Genomic DNA, 17,750 nt, shown 5'->3' on the forward strand with positions numbered 1-17,750 from the left:
TTACAGTAATTTTAAATTTATGCTGAATAGGTCTGGTAAGAGCGTGCATTCACCCATCATCTCAAGTGAACCACTGTGCACGGCTGGGCGTGGCTTAGCGCATGTCAGAACATCAGCCCCCACTGTTAAAATCTCTGTAGAAAGTCACACCATACAACGAGGGAGCCAGTTACCACAAGGGGCCTGGTGTGATCCCCTGCTAATAATTTGCTCAACATCGTTTATGAGTGGTGACTCTTGGATTTAAATATGTAGACTATAGTTATACATATGTAATATTTAATGCCAGCAAAATCACTACAGTGTTTTTTCCAACTTTTGGCCTATTCGCTCAAATTTGTTTAAAATAACTGAATTAATAACCAAAAGAAACCTGTTAAGCTAGTGATAAGCAAATCTTGGTTAATAGCATTTTTAAATTAACAGGGTGTTAATTTTCACATGACATATGGGTGAGAAATTTTGTCTGTTAAATCTGAAATTTGTTACATCGAGGGCCGCAAAATCAAGAGTTGACTGTACACGGCATTTGTGTGGCCTGGCTTTGGAGGTCACAGAGCATCCCTCTGCTGTCCTCTGTTGGCCATGGCAGTCACAAAGGTCCATGCAGTGTCAAGGAGCGGGGACTTAACGCTCATCACCCTGTGGGGAGAGGGCCAGTGCCCCACTGTCAGAAGAGCAGGTGGGCTGGGAAATGTGATAGCTCGCCGAGAAATGCAGTCTGCCGCACCTCCCTGGGAGGACTAGGGACTATTTATCAATGAAATAATAACTCCGTCGATGAAATGAGAGTGATGTAAAGTACTTAGCTCCTGCCTGGCAGGTAGTGAGTTTTTAGTAAACAGGGGTTACAGCTATTTTGGGTTATTATTGGAGTGGTCCCTTCATTTTCCAGCTCTGCCACAGAACTGCACGGACCATCACCCACAGACAGGCTGTGCACTAGACCAGCGGTCGCCAACCGGTGGTCCGCGGACGGCTGCACTAGACCACTGACGGGCATACACAGACACAGGGACGTGTCCCACGGGACCCATGTGGTGTCCGTCATAGCCGCACCTCCAAGTGCACACAGAGGCCACCTAAGCAGGGCAGTGGCCCTTTGACAGGAAGGACCTGAGGCTCCTGAGGCACTTGATCGCTCCTTTCTATTCCCAAAGCTCATTCCACAGAATTCTGGGGCTACCCGGAACAGCCAGTCCCCGGGGAGCCTGCGGCTTGGACGCTGCCCTTGCAGCTGCCAATGAAGCCTGGGAACTCTGTGGAGCCTGGAGAGACTCTTCCTTCCAGAAGGGAGGGTTCGCAGGGGACAGGCTGTGACGTGGGACCGCCTGGGGAAGAGAGGGAAGAAGAGGGAAGGGGCCTCAGGAACAAATGGAGACACGGAGGCCCCCGGAGGGGAAGCATCTGGTTCAAGTCGCATCATGAGGACATGCTAGAGCCAGAATTTGAGCCCCGGCTATCTTGTTCAAGTTGGCCCTCAGTCTTGATACCAAGAAGTCCCTCTTCTGGAACCTTTGTCTCATTGATGAAGCTAAGGACATGAGCGGCCATCAGTGAAATGGATGGCCCACTAGATTGTGAACATCCGGTACTGACTCCGTGTCCATGGACACCCATGGGGTCAGGACCGTCAGGTGGTCCGTGAGGACTACTACCCAGGGCTCGGTTCCCAGCGAAGAGGGTCTCCGCATGGCTCATGGGCAGCATTTTTGTCTCCCACCAAAACCCCCTGCGACAGGAGCACCTGCTGGGTCGCTGCCTCAGCACAAATGAGGCTGAGCTGAGTGCGTGAGGCCAGGGGAGGTGGAGGGGGTTCTCCCAGGAGGTGGTGGTTTAACAATATGGGGCCTATAAAAAACAAGCCCAGCTACAGTGGCTCAGTGGCTTGCTTGTCTGCCTCTGAACACACCCTTATGTTGAGCGTCAGCCTGTGGTGCACCCAAGTGTTGCCAGGGTTGCTGGTTCGATTCTGGGGTCAGGGCGCATGCCTAGGTTGCAGGTTGATCCCCGGTCTCCAGAGTGGCGAAGGCAGCGGATCGATGTTTCTCTTTCTTCTTCCCCTCCCCCCTCTCTCCTCCTCTCCCCCTTCCTCTCTCTAAGCATATCCTCTGGTGAAGATGAAAAAAAAAAGGGGGCATGGGGCCTGGAGGCGGCCACTGGTCTCCTCCCCTTTCCAGTAAGGTGACCCCCCTGAACCTTAAATGGGGCGTAACAGTAACCAACCATCCTTTGATATTGGGGTGCTTTGGGGATTAAAGGAGCCAGCCGGGGTTTGGAAAGCCCTGGGATGCCTGGCACCTGACAAATGTTCAAACAGCATTAGTGGTGGTGAGAATTCTAAGATTATGGAGTTCCCAGTGTTCCAGTTTGGGTGGCCCCGGGACCCAGACTCTCCTGGCAAATATTTCTATAGAGCCACGCAGATGTGAAGGCTAGATGGGACCCTTGCCTCAGAGCCTGCATTTCTCCTTCTAACCCGCACTGCACTTGTCATTTCTTTTTCAATTCCTTCACACACTGTTGTGCCCAGCAGGCACAGTCCTCTTTTCTCACCTTTAATCCCTAGCACCGTGCTTGGTACCTAGAAGGTACTCAATACATATTTATTGAGCTAGTCAACAAAGGAATAAAATAAAACTCAGTGAACTACTATTGACATATGTATCTGTGCCTCCATTTGTCATTTCATTCATCATTCTGTTCACCAATCCATTTATTTACTCCTCTATCCTCATTCCATCCTTTCACTTATTCAGCCATTCATTATCCATCCATTTGTCCTTCCATATGTCCTTTCTCATCATTGGGTCCCCAATTGGTCGAGCACCAGCTGTAAGACCAAGTGGCCCCAAGTGGGCAGTGTCCCAGTGCAGGGTGGGGGTGTGTTCAGAGGCAGGCAAGCAAGGTTTGGGGGTTCTGTCGGAGATGAGGAAGCTATCAGCAGACCTGGTGGAGGTAGGGAGGGTTAGGTATTTCTCAGAGCTGGCACATGGTAGGGGGAAGGGGCGTATGTGTTGTGGTGGGGTGTGAGGTGTGGAGAGGAGGGCTGGGTAGACCTTTACCAAGCACCTCATACACTTACAAAAACTGTTCTGAGCCAGACTCACCCAAACAACTGCAGGGACCCAAAAGGAAAAATCAGTGCCTGAAACAGGAGCTCAGAGGAACAACAGAAGCAGACCTGCACAAGGTGTTCCCTAGCCCCACCTCAGATCCCTCACCTGACAGGCTCCAGGCTCCAGTGCTGCGATATGGACACCCTGGACATCCGAATTACGCAGCTGTGTGTTCCTGGACCTTCTATCAGCTTCCTTTCATAGTCTCACCCACCCCTTTGTTGCCATGGCAACAGGCTGGGATCTAATTGGCCATCTTTAATGAAACAGCAGCAAGCATTGCCTTTGGCACCAATCCCCACCCCCTTCTCCAGGCTGGGCGCCCACGTATCTTCAGATTTCTTGACCTCAGGACCTTGTTCAAACCCTGCCTCCTATAGGAAGCCCTCGCTGTACCCCCGAGGCAGCAGTGACTCCCTCTGCTGAGCCTTCTGAGTGTGGTCGGAGAGCTCCTAGATACCAGCCAGAGTGGATTTATTTCTGCAGGGCCAGGCCTGCTGGAGCTGTTGAGGGAATGGATACACCTCACTTAGGAGCCCAAGCTATGCCTCCCCGCTCCCTCCAACTACTCAGGAAATGAGGCCCTATACAGCTGGAGAGGGTCAGGTGGGAAAAGGTGTTCTGAATGAAAGCTAACGGTGATTAAATAGCTATAATGATCGAGCAGTGGACCAGGGGTGGCCTGCTGACCACGAGCCCGCATGCTGGTATAGGATTATTTTTGGTTCCTGGCTGTTTGGATGAGATCAAGAGGTGTGTCCATCCTCCTTGCTCAAACCGTAACTCAGCCAGTTGGCCTGGCTGTCCCAGTTTCTGCCCCCTGTGTCCAGCCCTGAGAGGAGAGGGTGGAGGAGCGGGCCTCACCCCCGGGAAGCCCACAGTCCATCCCATTGGGAGGATAAGAGGCAGAGGGCTCACTGGTTTTCTTGGTCCAAACTGGAGGCAGAGGAGGACCCTTGTTCCTGCCCCCCAGGGGCAGAGGGGGCTTGGCAAGAACGCACTCCCAGAGCAGGATGTGGTGACCAGACAGGCTGTAGGTGTTGAAGTTCATGCTGCCAGTCACAGATTGCTGGGCCCACTCCAGAGTTTTAGATCAGTAAGTAGGGTGTGGGGGGAGCTGAGAATTCCTAATATATTTCCAGGAGGCATGAAGCTCTTGGTCCAGGGACCACACTTTGAGAATGACTGCGGAGTGGGACCAGAAGGGCAGTTTGTACAGAGCACACGCTCATGCCTTCATTCACTCTTTTTAAAAAAATATATTTTTATTGATTTCAGAGAGGAAGGGAGAGGGGGAGAGAGAGAGAAACTTCAAGGATGAGAGAGAATCATTGCTCGCCTGCCTCCTGCACACACAGACACACCCCCACCGGGGATTGAGCCTGCAACCAGGGCATGTGCCCTGACTGGGAATTGAACCATGACCTCCTGGTTCATAGGTCTATGCCAGTGATGGCGAACCTATGACACGCGTGTCAGAGGTGACACGTGAACTCATTTTTTTTGGTTGATTTTTCTTTGTTAAATGGCATTTAAATATATAAAATAAATATCAAAAATATAAATCTTTGTTTTACTATGGTTGCAAATATCAAAAAATTTCTATATGTGACACGGCACCAGAGTTAAGTTAGGGTTTTTCAAAATGCTGACACGCCGAGCTCAGAAGGTTCGCCATCACTGGTCTATGCTCAAGCACTGAGTTACGCCTGGCCAGGCCGTTCATTCATTCTTTCATTCAGCAGATTGATTCAACAGTGACTGTGGGCCAGGCCCTCCTGGAGCCGAGGGGAGACGGAGAAGTTCGCCCATCATTTATGTGGCACAAACTTAGCACTTGGCGAGCACCTCTCAGGTGTCAGGCTCTGCCCCCGAGTGCAGCCTCTGGGAGCATCCCCACCTGTGTGGTGCTCACTGCTTTGGGGCCTGCTGCCAGGTGTGGGTCACACTGGTTCTCTCGGGGAATTCTCTGGTCCTGTTTTGACTATTGGCTACTTGGGAGCTGTCTATGGGGAGTTAAATTTTTAGTGTTAGATATTTTGGACTCTGAGCTGGCCAGGGCTGCCAGAGCCTGAGTCCTGCCTTCTCAGGAGAGGATGAGGAATAATTCCCGTGGATGGGTTGGGGGTGGACTCACCCGGTGAGGGCTGAACAGGGGGAGGGGAGACAGTGGGGCAGAGGGGGATAGGAGGCTGAAAGGGCCAGCAGGAGAGGTTGAGCCTATTCCATGGGGATGCCAGGGGAGGTTGTGAGCAGGAACTTTGGGCTGGCTTGCTGTGTGAGGAGAAGGGAAAAGGAAGAGTTAATGGGGGGTTGTGTATTAGCCAGCGCTCTGTGCAGAGTGGGATGGCCCAGAGGTAAGCTGCAGTTCCCAGGGATGGGCATCAATCTGGCAGTTGCTCAAATGTAAATTACAAACAATGACACCTGGTTAAGAAAAACAGAATCTGAGAGCAAGTGCACCTGACCTAATCTGTGGATCAGGGAGGGCTTCCCTGAGGAGTTAACATTTGCACTAAGACAGTCTTAAAAGAAAAGAAAAAGTGCTTCCGAGGAGAGGGAAGAGGCCTGGGCCAAGCCCCTGAGTGAGGCAGGAGAGTCTGGTCTGCTTCTACAAGTTAAAACAGAAGCGATGAAGTTATTAAGCAGGGGGCGGGAGGTGGTGGATGGAGAGAGTTTGGATGATGGAGTCAGGAGGTCTCCACTGTGCAGGAAATCCAGCTACAAGCAGGTTTGAAGGAGGGAGTCAGTTGAGGGTTTGGTGAGCGTGGGAGCTCTCAGTACACAGGGAAGCATGAAGTCTGAAGCCAGCCAGAGCTGAGGCACAGCAAAGGGTTCCCCCCAGTCAGCTGCCGGGTGTACCAGCGGCCCCCTGGTGGGGGGTGAGAGCTGGTGCAAAACAAGTTCTCCCCCGTCCTGGTTAAGGGGCCTGGGGTAGGATCTGACAGTACCTGGGATTTGAGGGGCCGGTGGTGGTGCGGGGTGTAAATGCCTGAGCCCCTCCCCATGGGGGTGGGTTGTGGGGGGTGGAGAGGGATAGGACTGAACTCTCTAGGACTATTTCCACTACAGGACACTGGTCGACGGGGTGGGGTGGGAGGAGGGATCCTGGGGGTGGGCCCTTTCCCTGGTAGCCCCTCGGTCAGGCCCGAGTGCTCGCCAGGGGAGGACAGCGTCCGTGTTCAGGCAGGCGTCTGTGTGCATCTCTAAATATGTCTGTGTCTGGCTATAGTAGTGTGGACATGGAAACACGTGTGCACCTGTGTGCTGCACAGGGTCGGGTTCATGCTTGTCAGGGTTTAGGTTTGTACAGGACTGTGCTGATGTATGTGCTCTTGGCTCTCACCCACGCGTGGATACGAATCTAGGCAGGAGAGCAGGTGCCCATGTATGTGGGCCTGTTCTGTGTAGGTATGTGCATGCCCCTGCGTGTGCCTCCGTGGGTGCAGGTGGGGACAAAAAGTGCGTCACCGAGTGCACTCGCCTTTGCCCATGGGCGTGCACCGACTGGCGTGTGCTCAGAGGTGATGTGTCCGCTGGACCGGAGAGACCCGGTTGGGCCGCGCAGAGGGCGGGACTTCGCCCGCCACGCCCCACCCCCACCCCCACCCCGCCCCCTTCAGCCCCCGGCGCCGCCGGCGCCAGGCTCGCGGGCGCGTTGGCTGAGCGGTGGAGGTAACAGCGTAGCGATCAGATCGATGCTGGAACTGACGCTGTGACCGCACAGCGGCGGCAGGGCCGAGCCCTCGGAGGGAGGAAGGGAGGAAGGGAGGGAGGGAGGGAGGGAGGGGCCCCGCCGACCCCCCGCGTCCCGCCCGCCCGGGTGGCAGGTCGGCCGGCCGTATGCTGCAGATGGTGAAGACCCTGGCCCAGTTCACCATCGCGCTGGAAGACATGCGCGATCTGGGCCCGGCCGCCGCCTCCGGGGAGCCCGCCGAGAACAGCAGCGCAGACGCTGAGGAACCTGGGGAGGCCCAGGTACCGGGAGAGGGAGAGGGAGGGGCAGCCAGGAACTTGGGCCAAGGCCTAAAATCCATCTGACCCAGGCCTGGGGGAGACATGGACAGATGCTGGGGCGCGGGACCGGGGGGCATAGGATCAGACACATCAGCTGCCTGACGGGGGGTTGGGGGCTTCGTGGCAAGGGATGGGGGCAGGGAGGATTGGAGGTGTGTGAGGAGCCCGGGCAGCGGTGGTGTGGCTGCAGCGCACTGGGGTTGGGTGCCACCAGGATGCAAGCTTAGGATGGCAGGACGGCTGGCAAACTCAGCTGGGATGGGAGGCCTGCACCCTGAGACCGCCTAGCGAGACCTAGTAGTGCTTCACACGGTGATATGGTCAGCTTGCAGTGAGCGACCCTTGCCTGGGGTGGCCTGGGTCCGCGGCTCAAGAAGGGGCCTGAGGGAGTCTGCAGGTGTGTGTATGTATGTACTGTGTGTGTACTAGTATGTGTATGTGTGTACTAGTATGTGTATGTGTGTACTAGTATGTGTATGTGTGTACTAGTATGTGTATGTGTGTACTAGTATGTGTGTATGTGTGTGCTGAGAGGGGAGAGGGGGCGCCCTGCTGCTGCACCCACAGGCCCTGGAGGTGTCCTGCTGAGGTGTCCATTCCTGGGTCAGCATGTGCTCCCTCAGGAGGCGAGGAGGCCTCAGGGGCTGTGTCCATGGCTTTGTGTGTCTGGGCCTGGATCGATCTGCTCCCCCAACTCCAGTGGGGGCTGTGGTTCTGCCTTCCTTCCTGTGCTATGTTGTATGTTTCTCTCTCCACCACCCCATCTTTGGGCTGAAGGCCCTGGTTCTCAGCTGGGTGACTTGGTTGCATTTTTTTGTCTCTTTGTGGAGTGTCTGGCCTTTATGGCTTCTCTCTGTGTGCATGTGTCTCTGTCTTCATGCCCTGTTTATTGGGGTCTCGGGTTTGGGTCGTGATGTCCCAGGCACACAGGTAGGAGGAGCCCCCCTCTCCCCTCTTCCTGCTGTACCCCTTCAGCCCCCACCTCCCTTCCCACTTCAGCGCCCCATGTAGTGAAGGGTTGGGGCTGGGGCTGTTGAGGGATGAGGGACTCGGAGGGGAGGTTGGGCCTACAGGGCTGTCCCGCCCAGAACAGGTGGGCCTGCTGATCTGGTTGACAGCTGCATTGCCCATCGCTGCTTCCCCTCAGCCCCCACCCCCACATACACTCACCCGTGTCTGGGCATGTGCAGAGGGTGCTTGTGCAGTGACGGGGAGCTGGCCTTGTTTTCTGTGCCTCTACCTGACAGCTGAGTGACAGCCTGCTGTGCTTTTAAGCAGAGAGGAGGCTGGGAACGGCAGGCACTGCAGACAGCCTCCCTGCATGAACTGCCCCAGCCTCCGGGCCTAATGGCCCAGCATCAGCCCTGCCTCCCTTAGGAGGCCTCCCTGCATGGCCCTCACTGCTGAGCCTGGCAGGGCTGGGCCAGGGGGGTAAGCGCCCCTAAGGCCCGGTCCGCCTCTCAGGGAGCCCTGTGGCCAGCAGGGAGATGGACGTAGATAAATGCCTTGCTGAGGTGGAGGAAGGCTGAGGTGGAGGAAGACGGGGTCGTGCAGACCCAGTGTGTTTGGAGAGCGCTGTTCTCTCCCTGTGTCTGTTTTCACAGTTCTGGGAGGGAGGTATTATTCCATTTTGTAGAGGAGAATGTGGAAACTCAAGTGCTTAGGTAACCACCCAAGTCTCATAGCTGGTAAGGTCCGAGCTGGAGACCCCATGGGCTGCAGCTGGCTGGTCAATCTGGGCAAGAACTCCGGGTGCTGGGGCCCTAAGAGTCAGATTGAGGCAGCTGAGGGGATGCTGGTCCTGGCCCTACAGGACAGCGCTCTGGCTGTGTGACCTGGGCAAGCCATGCCTCCTCTCTAACCTGACTCCTCACCTATAGGAAGTGAAGATGACAGCACCGCGTCATAGAACTCTGAGCGTGAGGCTGGAATGAGGCCGTATCTGTGAAATGCTGAGATGTCCCTGGGGGACAAGGCGGGCGGGGTGATCTGGGCTTTTCCTTGGGCCTGGATGCTCTCCCAAACTCCATCCTAGGGTGGGCCCAGCTCATGCTACCTTCTACTGGAAGCTGCTCTGATTTTTTTAACAGTCTCAGAAGCGCTGTGAATAGATGGTCTGAAGCTGGGGGCTCTGAGGCAGGGCCTGGTGCCTTCTCATCCAACAGAGCACAGGGCCGAAGGGGGTGTCAGCACCCACCCCACCCCAGATCTTCTAGAATAAGAGCCCACTTTTCTGAGTGTGCTTCATTATAGGACAGGTTTGAAGACATGCCTAACCCCTGAGTCCCTGAGTCAGAGGTGGGGCGGGGGGCGGGGGCCTGAGGCAGGCATACCACAAGCCAAAGGGGTGAGCAGTGGCTGGAACAGGAGGCTGGACAGTCCTGGGCTTGGGTCTGCTCAGCTGACAGAGACCCTGGGCTCCGCTGTGAGTCCCTACCCTGAGGGCCTCCTTGGGGTGGGGATGGAGGGATGCTGCAGACAAGGACACTCAGCTTGCGTTGCCCCATGCACTCAGATCAGCAGGCCTTGGTAGCTGGGTCCTGAGGTAGATGCTCTGGGCAAGCTGAGGCCTGGGAGGGAGTGGAGAGGGAAGAATAGGCCCCAGGGATCTGGGACCCAGAGGAGTTAGGGGCCTTGCTCAGGACCACTCCAGAGACTTACAGGAGACGGGGGGGGGGGGGGGGGGGGGGGTGGAGTCCACCTGGGAAGGCTTCCTGGAGGAGGGGCCACAGAGGCACAGGGTTTGCTGGCGAGCGGCCGTAGGAAGCGAGTCCCAGGAAGTTGGACACAGGGGAGGCATCCCAGGCTGGTTTCCAGAAGAGTCTTCCCACAGAATAGGGGCTGCCCTGTCCCTGCGGGTGTGGGTGCAGAGTTTGGGAAATCCCAAAGGGACACTACTACAATTCATCAGATTTTCCGAACGGAGGCACTGGTGCTTGGGTCTCCTTTTCCTTGTTTTTAAAACGGGAAGAATAGTAATATCTACCTCACAGGGTGGTCAGAGAGACGAAATAATATATAATGCTTAGAACAGAGCCTAACACAGAATAGGGCTCAGTTAAGCTCTTAATGAGAGAACTGGGACCCAGCCTTGTCTGAGGCGTCTGATCCCGCCCCTCCCGGCTCTGACTTTTGGGGCCAACCTCGTCTCTCTGGGCCGTCTTGTCTTCATCTGTAGCAGGGGTGACAGTTTTACTCTCAGGGGGAAGCACAGCCAGGTGGGGTCTGACCCCACAGCACTGAGCCTGAGGTGGGGTTTTCAGAATTGGCAGCTGGAGTGGGGGATGGCCTGGAGGCATCCGCCTTTGCAAATGCAAAAGGTTATTGATTTTTTTTTAGTCCTTCTCAGAAGCCCAGTAGGGGAGCCCAAAAGTAAACAACCGTGGGAGGGGGTGGAAGAGCCAGGCGCACTCTGGGGAGGAGGGAGAGGCAGGGCAGGGTCCTCCCCGCAGTAGGAGCAGGTGAGCAGAGAGCTGGCATGATGGAGGTCCAGGGCACCTTGGAGCACAGCCAGCAGCCTGGGTGGTGGCAAACCGTAAAGGCCAGGGAGAGGGTGTGGGTGGGCTCTCCGGGCCCATGTGCACTGCCCACCCTTTACCTTCTGTTCCCCAGGACATGCGGAAGCACGTGACCATGACCCTGCTGGACACGGAGCAGTCGTATGTGGAGTCGCTGCGCACCCTGATGCAGGTGAGGCTCACAGCCCCCCCAGGCTCCCACTTCATGGACAGGGAGCCGGGTCAGAGGTAGAGAGGAGGGGCCCTGGGACACACCGCCCTCCGTAGAGAGCTCCCCAGGCGGCTACCCCAGGGGAGGAAGCCTCCTCCAGGGCAGGAGACAATGCAGAGGGCCTTCGTGAGGCCAGACCAGACTATGCCAGGGCAGAGGCTCCTTCACCCCACTGCCCTTCCAACTCCCCAAGGCAGCCGGAGCCTGAGCTTGGGCTGTAAAGCCCTCTGGTGCACCCCCTCTCCATTTTATTCATGGACTGAGCAAGGATTTTTTGAGGGGAATGAAACGTAAAGCTCCTGCATGTGAGGCCCTCCAGGGGCAGGAAACACAGGGATGAACAAGAGAGACAAGCCACGGAACTCAGTCCTGTGGGGGCCTAGGTGAGTCTGTGGGCACTCCTGAGGCATCGAAGGGGCAACTGCATCATGGGATCAGCACATTTTCCCGGGAGGACATCTGGCTTCCTCCTGAACTGTCTTCTCCGCTGCGGGAACAGCATGTGCACGGTCCAGTAAGGAGAACATCCAGAGGTCCGTGTGGCCAGCGCAGAGCCCAGGGGCTGGTCCTATGGGAAGAGGGTTTGGACTCTGTCGAGGCTCTCGGGGAGTCAGTGAAGGGCTTTGAGCAGGGGCAGTGTGTAGCATGACTGATGCTTTACAAAGTCTCTTGACTCCTGGGAAGGTGGGTAGCAGAAGAGTAGGCCAGGTCAAAGTCACTGAGGTCAGGCGAGGGAGGAGAGGCCAGGACCAGCGCAGAGGCTGCAGGGAGAGAGAGTTGGGGACAGACATTTAAGAGGTGGGTTGGTCAGGCCAGGCATGGTAACTGGTTGGCTGTAGGGGGTGTGGTGGGGAAGTGCAGCATGATGCCTGGGCCCCTAGCCTTGGCAACTGAGGCACTAATGGAGCCCCACCTGGGAAAGGTGGGGCAAGATGGTGAGCTTGGGTTCAGAAACAGGGAGTGTGGAAATAGGATAGCCCAGGAGCTGAGATGCACCAGTGGGTCTGGGGCCCAGGATGGAGAGCGTGGTCTCAGCTGAAGTGGGGCCTGGCATTCACTGTTAAGGATGAGTTTGTTCAAGCCACCTGGGCAGAGTGAGAGCAAAGGGCAGAAGGTAGAGCCCTGGAAACATTCATTAATTCACTCCATAAACTCCGGAGCACCTGCTTCACTGCTGAACCACCGGTGAGCATGAGAAAGAAGCTACTGTCTCCCGGAGCTCACAGCCTGTGGCAGAGACCAGCAGTAACCAGACAGACAGACCGCACATGAGGACAAATGATGATGCAAACGTGCACAGAGAGGATGTACCTAACAACAGGATATTGTTCAGCCTTAAAAAGGAAGGAAATTCTGACACATGCTACAATATAGATCAGCCTTGAGGACATTATGCTCAATGAAATAAGTTAGTCACAAAAGGACAAATACCGTGTGATTCCACTTATGTGAGGTAGAGGAGTCAGATTCACTGGCTCAGACTGGCCAGTGCTGAGAGAGGAAGGCTGCCAGCCTGTCTCCTCACCATCACCCCGGCCCTTTCAGAACCCCAGCCACGGGAGAGGATTCTGTTGAGCATTACTTTCTGGGATTTTTCTTACAAAACAAGCCAGATGTTTTAAATGTTTAATATACATTTTATTACAATGTTGCATACAGTATACTTCTTCAGGGTTCTTTGGCCTGCAGTTACAGTTCAGGCCAGTAGAGGGCGGCCTCTCCACGAGCACACTAGCCACCGAGCAAGGGCTGTTTCTGCGCAGGACACACCACTGAATGCAGATTTGAAGTGAAAAACAGGTTTAGTCACAGACTGACTAGCAGATCTGAAAACTGTTGAAATAATGCTCAGATAGTGTCACTAGCAGCCTCAGTAACTTCCCATTTGGCCTCCCGTGCCCTCCCTGCTTCATTTCCACACAGCGGTTATCATCTTTAGACTTACCATGTGATGTCCACAGGTAGTCAGTTCTAAGACCCCTTCTTCACATTTTCACATCTCTGAAATCAAGGTGCATTTTATAATTGAATGCACATCATCATTTAATTGATAGCAAATTTTTTTCTTAAAGATACATCTTAGATTTGATGAAATGTGCTTTGTTTTTATTAATTTATTTGTGTATTTTATCTGACTAGATTGTAAACCCTTTCAGGGCGGGGATTTTTCTCTTTTTTGTTCACTGGTGTCACCCAGTCTGCACGGTGCCCAGCACATTGTAAGTGCTCAGTAAAACATTAGCTGACTTAGTGTGTTCCTATGGGTCTCCAGGGAGCCCAGTCTTCTTGCTTTCCTCACTCCAAAATCTGCTTGTTCATGCATCCAACAAACCTTTCCTGAGCCCTCACGCCCATCTAATGCCAGGCACTGGCTGTGCAGTGAGGGGCGTGCGGATAGGCCTCCCTATCTCCCTCCTAGAGCTCTGAGTCTAATGAGGGAGATCCAAGAGGCAGGGCCCTGAGCTGCAGGCCTGGGTGACTGTGTGCACCTGTGCCACTGGATTGGGGTGCCATCTCTGCGGGGACCTACACTGACCTCGTGGGTCCCCCAGGGCTACATGCAGCCACTGAAGCAGCCCGAGAACTCCTTGCTGTGTGACCCATCGCTGGTGGACGAGATTTTCGACCAGATCCCGGAGCTCCTGGAGCACCACGAGCAGTTCCTGGAGCAGGTGCGGCACTGTGTGCAGACCTGGCACGCCCAGCAGAAGGTGGGAGACCTGCTCATCCAGTCGGTGAGTGGCCCTGCGCCTACGGCTGCAGCCCCCACAGCCTCGCCACCTCAGGCCCCTCCTGGATGGGGCTGGCTGCTGCTGTGGGCCCCTCACCCCACCTCACTCCACTTCACCTGGCCAATGATTCTGATCCCAGATGTAACCCCAGAACCTGACCAGACACTGGCACTGACCGCAGGCCCTGGGTTGACCTGAACCTGAACATTGCCCAATCCCAGGGCTTGATGGGATGCCCCATCCCAACCAGACACTGGCCTGATCCTGGACCCAACTCAGGTTGCAGACCCTGAATTGGTGCCGACAGAGGGATGCTAGTACTAACCTCAACTCTTGCCTTGACTAGCTTTTCTCCACCAGATATTTCAATAATAATAGCTAACTATTTAGCATTTAGTATGTGCCAGGCATTAGTCTAGATACAGTATACAGGGTGGGGCAAAAGTCGATCTACAGTTGTGAGTACATGAAACAATTTATTCTTTTATTAATTATTGTATTATTTTCCATATGAACAACTGTAAACCTACTTTTGCCCCACCTTGTATCTATCAACAACACCAGGAAGAAGGTGGTATCATTACCCTGAATTTAAAGTTGATGGCTCTGTGGTAGAGAAATATGATAACCTGAACAAAGTCGTAGTGAGCAGGTGGTGCAGGGTTCAACCCCCAGAAACCTGGTTCCAGAGTTCATGCTCTGTCCCACCCTGTGTTCCCTTTCACCCTCCGCCTTCACGCTTTCCAAGATTCTGCAGGAGCATTTGAGATCCTGCTTCCTGCCATATGTCATCAGTTTGGCTCAAATAAATGCTCATTTAAAAAAAAAAAAAAAAGCTGCATTAGAGACGGGGGCCTTGGAAAAGGGATTGCTTCAAAACTCAGAAAGATGCCAGCTTGAACCAGGAGGTTCCGGTTCGATTCTAGATCAGGGCACATGCCCAGGTTACGGGCCTGGTCCCCAGGAGGGGGAGTGCGGGAGGCAGCCGATCGATGTTTCTCCTCGATGTTTCTCTCTCTCTTGCTTTCTCCCTTTCCTTCTCCAAAATCAGTTTTTAAAAAACATGTTAAAAAAACAAAACTAATAAGCATTTAACCAAATGTCTGTAAAACATAACATGCCATTTTCTTTATTAAATTTAGAATTCATTTGTTACTTTGCCAGAATTTCTGAGAATGCATGATGATGATGAATAAATTATAGTCAAATGCAAATTAGTTACTCAGAGCCAAATAATTTCAAGAAGCAAAATTGTAAAACTCCTTCTAAAAATTATACTAGCAGAAAAAAGAACATCTAATTTTATGGGATGTGGATGGGTTTGTGATGATGTGAGTGGGCCTTGGGCCTAAGAAGGTCTTCGAAGGTCTCTGCTGGCCTGAAACCGATGTGATGAGAACCTTGGTCTGGCGTGATGGGACCCCAGCTCGAGTGCTGACATCTCCAGCCCATCACCACCCTCAGTGTCACTCAGATCTTTTTTTTTTTTTCCTATATTTTTATTGATTTCAGAGAGTAAAGGAGAGGGAGAGAGAGAGAGAGAAGCATCAAGGATGAGAGAGAATCACTGATCGGCTACCTCCTGCATGCCCCACACGGGCTGGAGCCCACAAGCTGAACATGTCCTCTGACTGGGAATTGAACCCTGACCTTCAGGTTCACAGGTCGACACTCAATCACTGAGCCACATCAGCCAGGCACTCAGATCTTTTTTTTTTTTTTTTTTTAATATATTTTATTGATTTTTTACTGAGAGGAAGGGAGAGGGATAGAGAGTTAGAAACATCAATCAGCTGCCTCCTGCACACTCCCTACTGGGGATGTGCCCGCAACCAAGGTACATACCCTTGACCAGAATCGAACCTGGGACCCTTCAGTCCGCAGGCTGATGCTCTATCCACTGAGCCAAACCGGTCAGGGCCAGGCACTCAGATCTTGATACTGACCATGGGGTGCAAAAGGAGTCCTTGCCTCCAGGGAGGGGTCAGCATAGGGTGCTCTGTCCCAGAGTGGGGGCAGTTTGTGGGGACAGTCTTCCTTCCTGAGCTGCTTCAGCCTCCACCCTGAGGCACACCTGGGGAGTTGGGAATGGGCAGGACTCATGGGCTTGGAGGCTCAGAGGAGAACCAGAAACACCACCACAGGTCCCCCAGTCATCCGTAGTGCAGCTGACACAGGAACCGGGTGTCCCAGCTCCCAGCCAGGTCTTCTGACCCAGAACCCCGACATTTAGCCCAGCTGTCAGCCAAGCAGCAGGTAGTAGCCACCAGCTGTGTGCCTTCCCTGAGCGGGGCTTGCTTGGGTGGGATGGGGCAGCTGTCTCCTTGGAGAGGAAAAACTTGTCCTGAGGGTCAGGGGAGGCCAGGGACCAGGTGTAGTTCCAGGCAGAGCTGCTTCCTGGAGGAGGCCGAGCTGGAGCCCAGCCCCGAGGACGGGTGAGAGTGGGAGGGGAAGGGCATTCCTGGTGGAGGGAATTACATGAGCAAAGGCCAAGCAGCTCGGACAAGCCTGTGTTGCTCAGAGCAGAGGGAGGAGGGAGACCTGCCTGCCTGGACTTGGTGGAGTTGGAGACCCGGGGATGGAAGTGCCCCCGTCTGAAGTGAGAGAACCTGGTCTGAGCTCACAGCACACATCCAGGCACACAGACGGACACGCATGCAGACAAGTTACACATGTGTATGTCTATGCACATGCACACACCTCATCACACAGTCACACATACAGCATGTACACACAACACAAGGGCACATGCCTTATCTCCCAGGGACTGTACCAATGAAAGAACATTGACTCTTGAATCAATGGAAACCAGGACAGGGTGAGGTGGAGTAAGGGACACCTTGAGGGTCCCCAACCTGTGTCTTCACCCACAGTTCTCCAAGGATGTCCTGGTCAACATCTATTCTGCCTACATTGATAACTTTCTCAACGCGAAGGATGCCGTGCGTGTGGCTAAGGAGGCGAGGCCTGCCTTTCTCAAGTTCCTAGAGGTACCGTGGGCCAGGGCTGGGGGGATGGAAGCCACCCACACCTTGGGCCAGCTTTGGGGACCCCAGGAATTCCCAGCCTGGGCACCACAGCCCTCGCAGGGTCAACTTCTGCCCTCAGGCTGAGCTGGAGGGGCTTCCTGGGTAGCCTCTTCTTTGCGTGTCATACCTCACGCGGCTGCCCATCCGCCCTGTTTGGGATTTCAGCAAAGCATGCGTGAGAACAAGGAGAAGCAGGCGCTGTCCGACCTCATGATCAAGCCCGTGCAGCGGATCCCACGCTATGAGCTTCTGGTGAAGGTGGGTAAGGCCTGGAGGCGTGTGGGGATGCCGGGGGCTCCGAGGCTCGGTCCCCAGGGCTCGGGTGGGAAAGGAAGTCCTCTGTGACATCTGCCCGTAGTCCCTCCTGCTGCAGTCAGTGTGGGGCCAGGGCCCAGCAGGGCAGCTAAGCAGACAGACCTGGTCCCTGTTCCCACCCCAGGACCTCCTGAAGCACACCCCTGAGGACCACCCGGACCACCCACTCCTGCTGGACGCACAGCGGAACATCAAGCAGGTGGCGGAACGCATCAACAAGGGCGTGCGGAGCGCGGAGGAGGCAGAGCGGCATGCCCGCGTCCTGCAGGAGATCGAGGCCCACATCGAGGGCATGGAGGATGTGTGTGCAGCCCTGCCCGACCCTGCCCATGCCTCTGTCCATCTTGGTCACCTGGGACATGGCTGTGTTCACATCCACAGTGGTGTCCGCCCTTCCTCTTCCACGTCTGCCTCTAGCATGTGTCTATGGCCTGACGGCGTCGGGTGGGGGATGGGGTGTTGCTTCCAATGGCCTGGCCCTGGAGGGGGGCCAAGGGGCCACCAGAGCCTGGGAATGGGATGAGGATTAATAATTTGCTGCAAGACACCCTGTACCTCCTGCCCCACAGCTCCAGGCCCCGCAGCGGAGGTTCCTGAGGCAGGAGATGGTCATTGAAGTGGTAAGAAGCGCCCTGTTGTCTGCGAGCTTGTCTCCACTCCCAGCCTACTGTGTTCACACGTCTGCTCATACCCGCTGCCCACGCTCTCCCTGCTCTTCCGCCCCAACAGGCGCCCCGGGTCGAGTTCCAACTCTGCCTCTGCCTCTGGGCAGCTGGGGGAGAGTCCTCACCCCTCCCTGGGCCGGGCTG

The 17,750-nt window shown here is 54.8% G+C and overlaps 1 protein-coding gene across 1 annotated transcript in view; it reads left to right on the plus strand.

The window, feature by feature from the left end:
• ARHGEF17 (Rho guanine nucleotide exchange factor 17) overlaps window positions 1-17,750 on the plus strand; it is a gene marked incomplete at its 5' end in the record, with an annotated part of 56,560 nt that overhangs the window by 28,665 nt on the left and 10,145 nt on the right. The window contains 6 exons of the mRNA XM_081099131.1: window positions 10,749-10,826; window positions 13,418-13,600; window positions 16,471-16,587; window positions 16,792-16,884; window positions 17,066-17,242; window positions 17,511-17,561. Of these exons, the coding sequence (XP_080955257.1) occupies window positions 10,749-10,826; window positions 13,418-13,600; window positions 16,471-16,587; window positions 16,792-16,884; window positions 17,066-17,242; window positions 17,511-17,561 (699 nt within the window). The remainder of the gene's footprint in view (window positions 1-10,748; window positions 10,827-13,417; window positions 13,601-16,470; window positions 16,588-16,791; window positions 16,885-17,065; window positions 17,243-17,510; window positions 17,562-17,750) is intronic.

The sequence above is a fragment of the Myotis nattereri genome (genome assembly GCF_964212035.1).
Source record: "Myotis nattereri genome assembly, chromosome: 9".
Classification (NCBI taxonomy): Eukaryota; Metazoa; Chordata; class Mammalia; order Chiroptera; family Vespertilionidae; genus Myotis; species Myotis nattereri.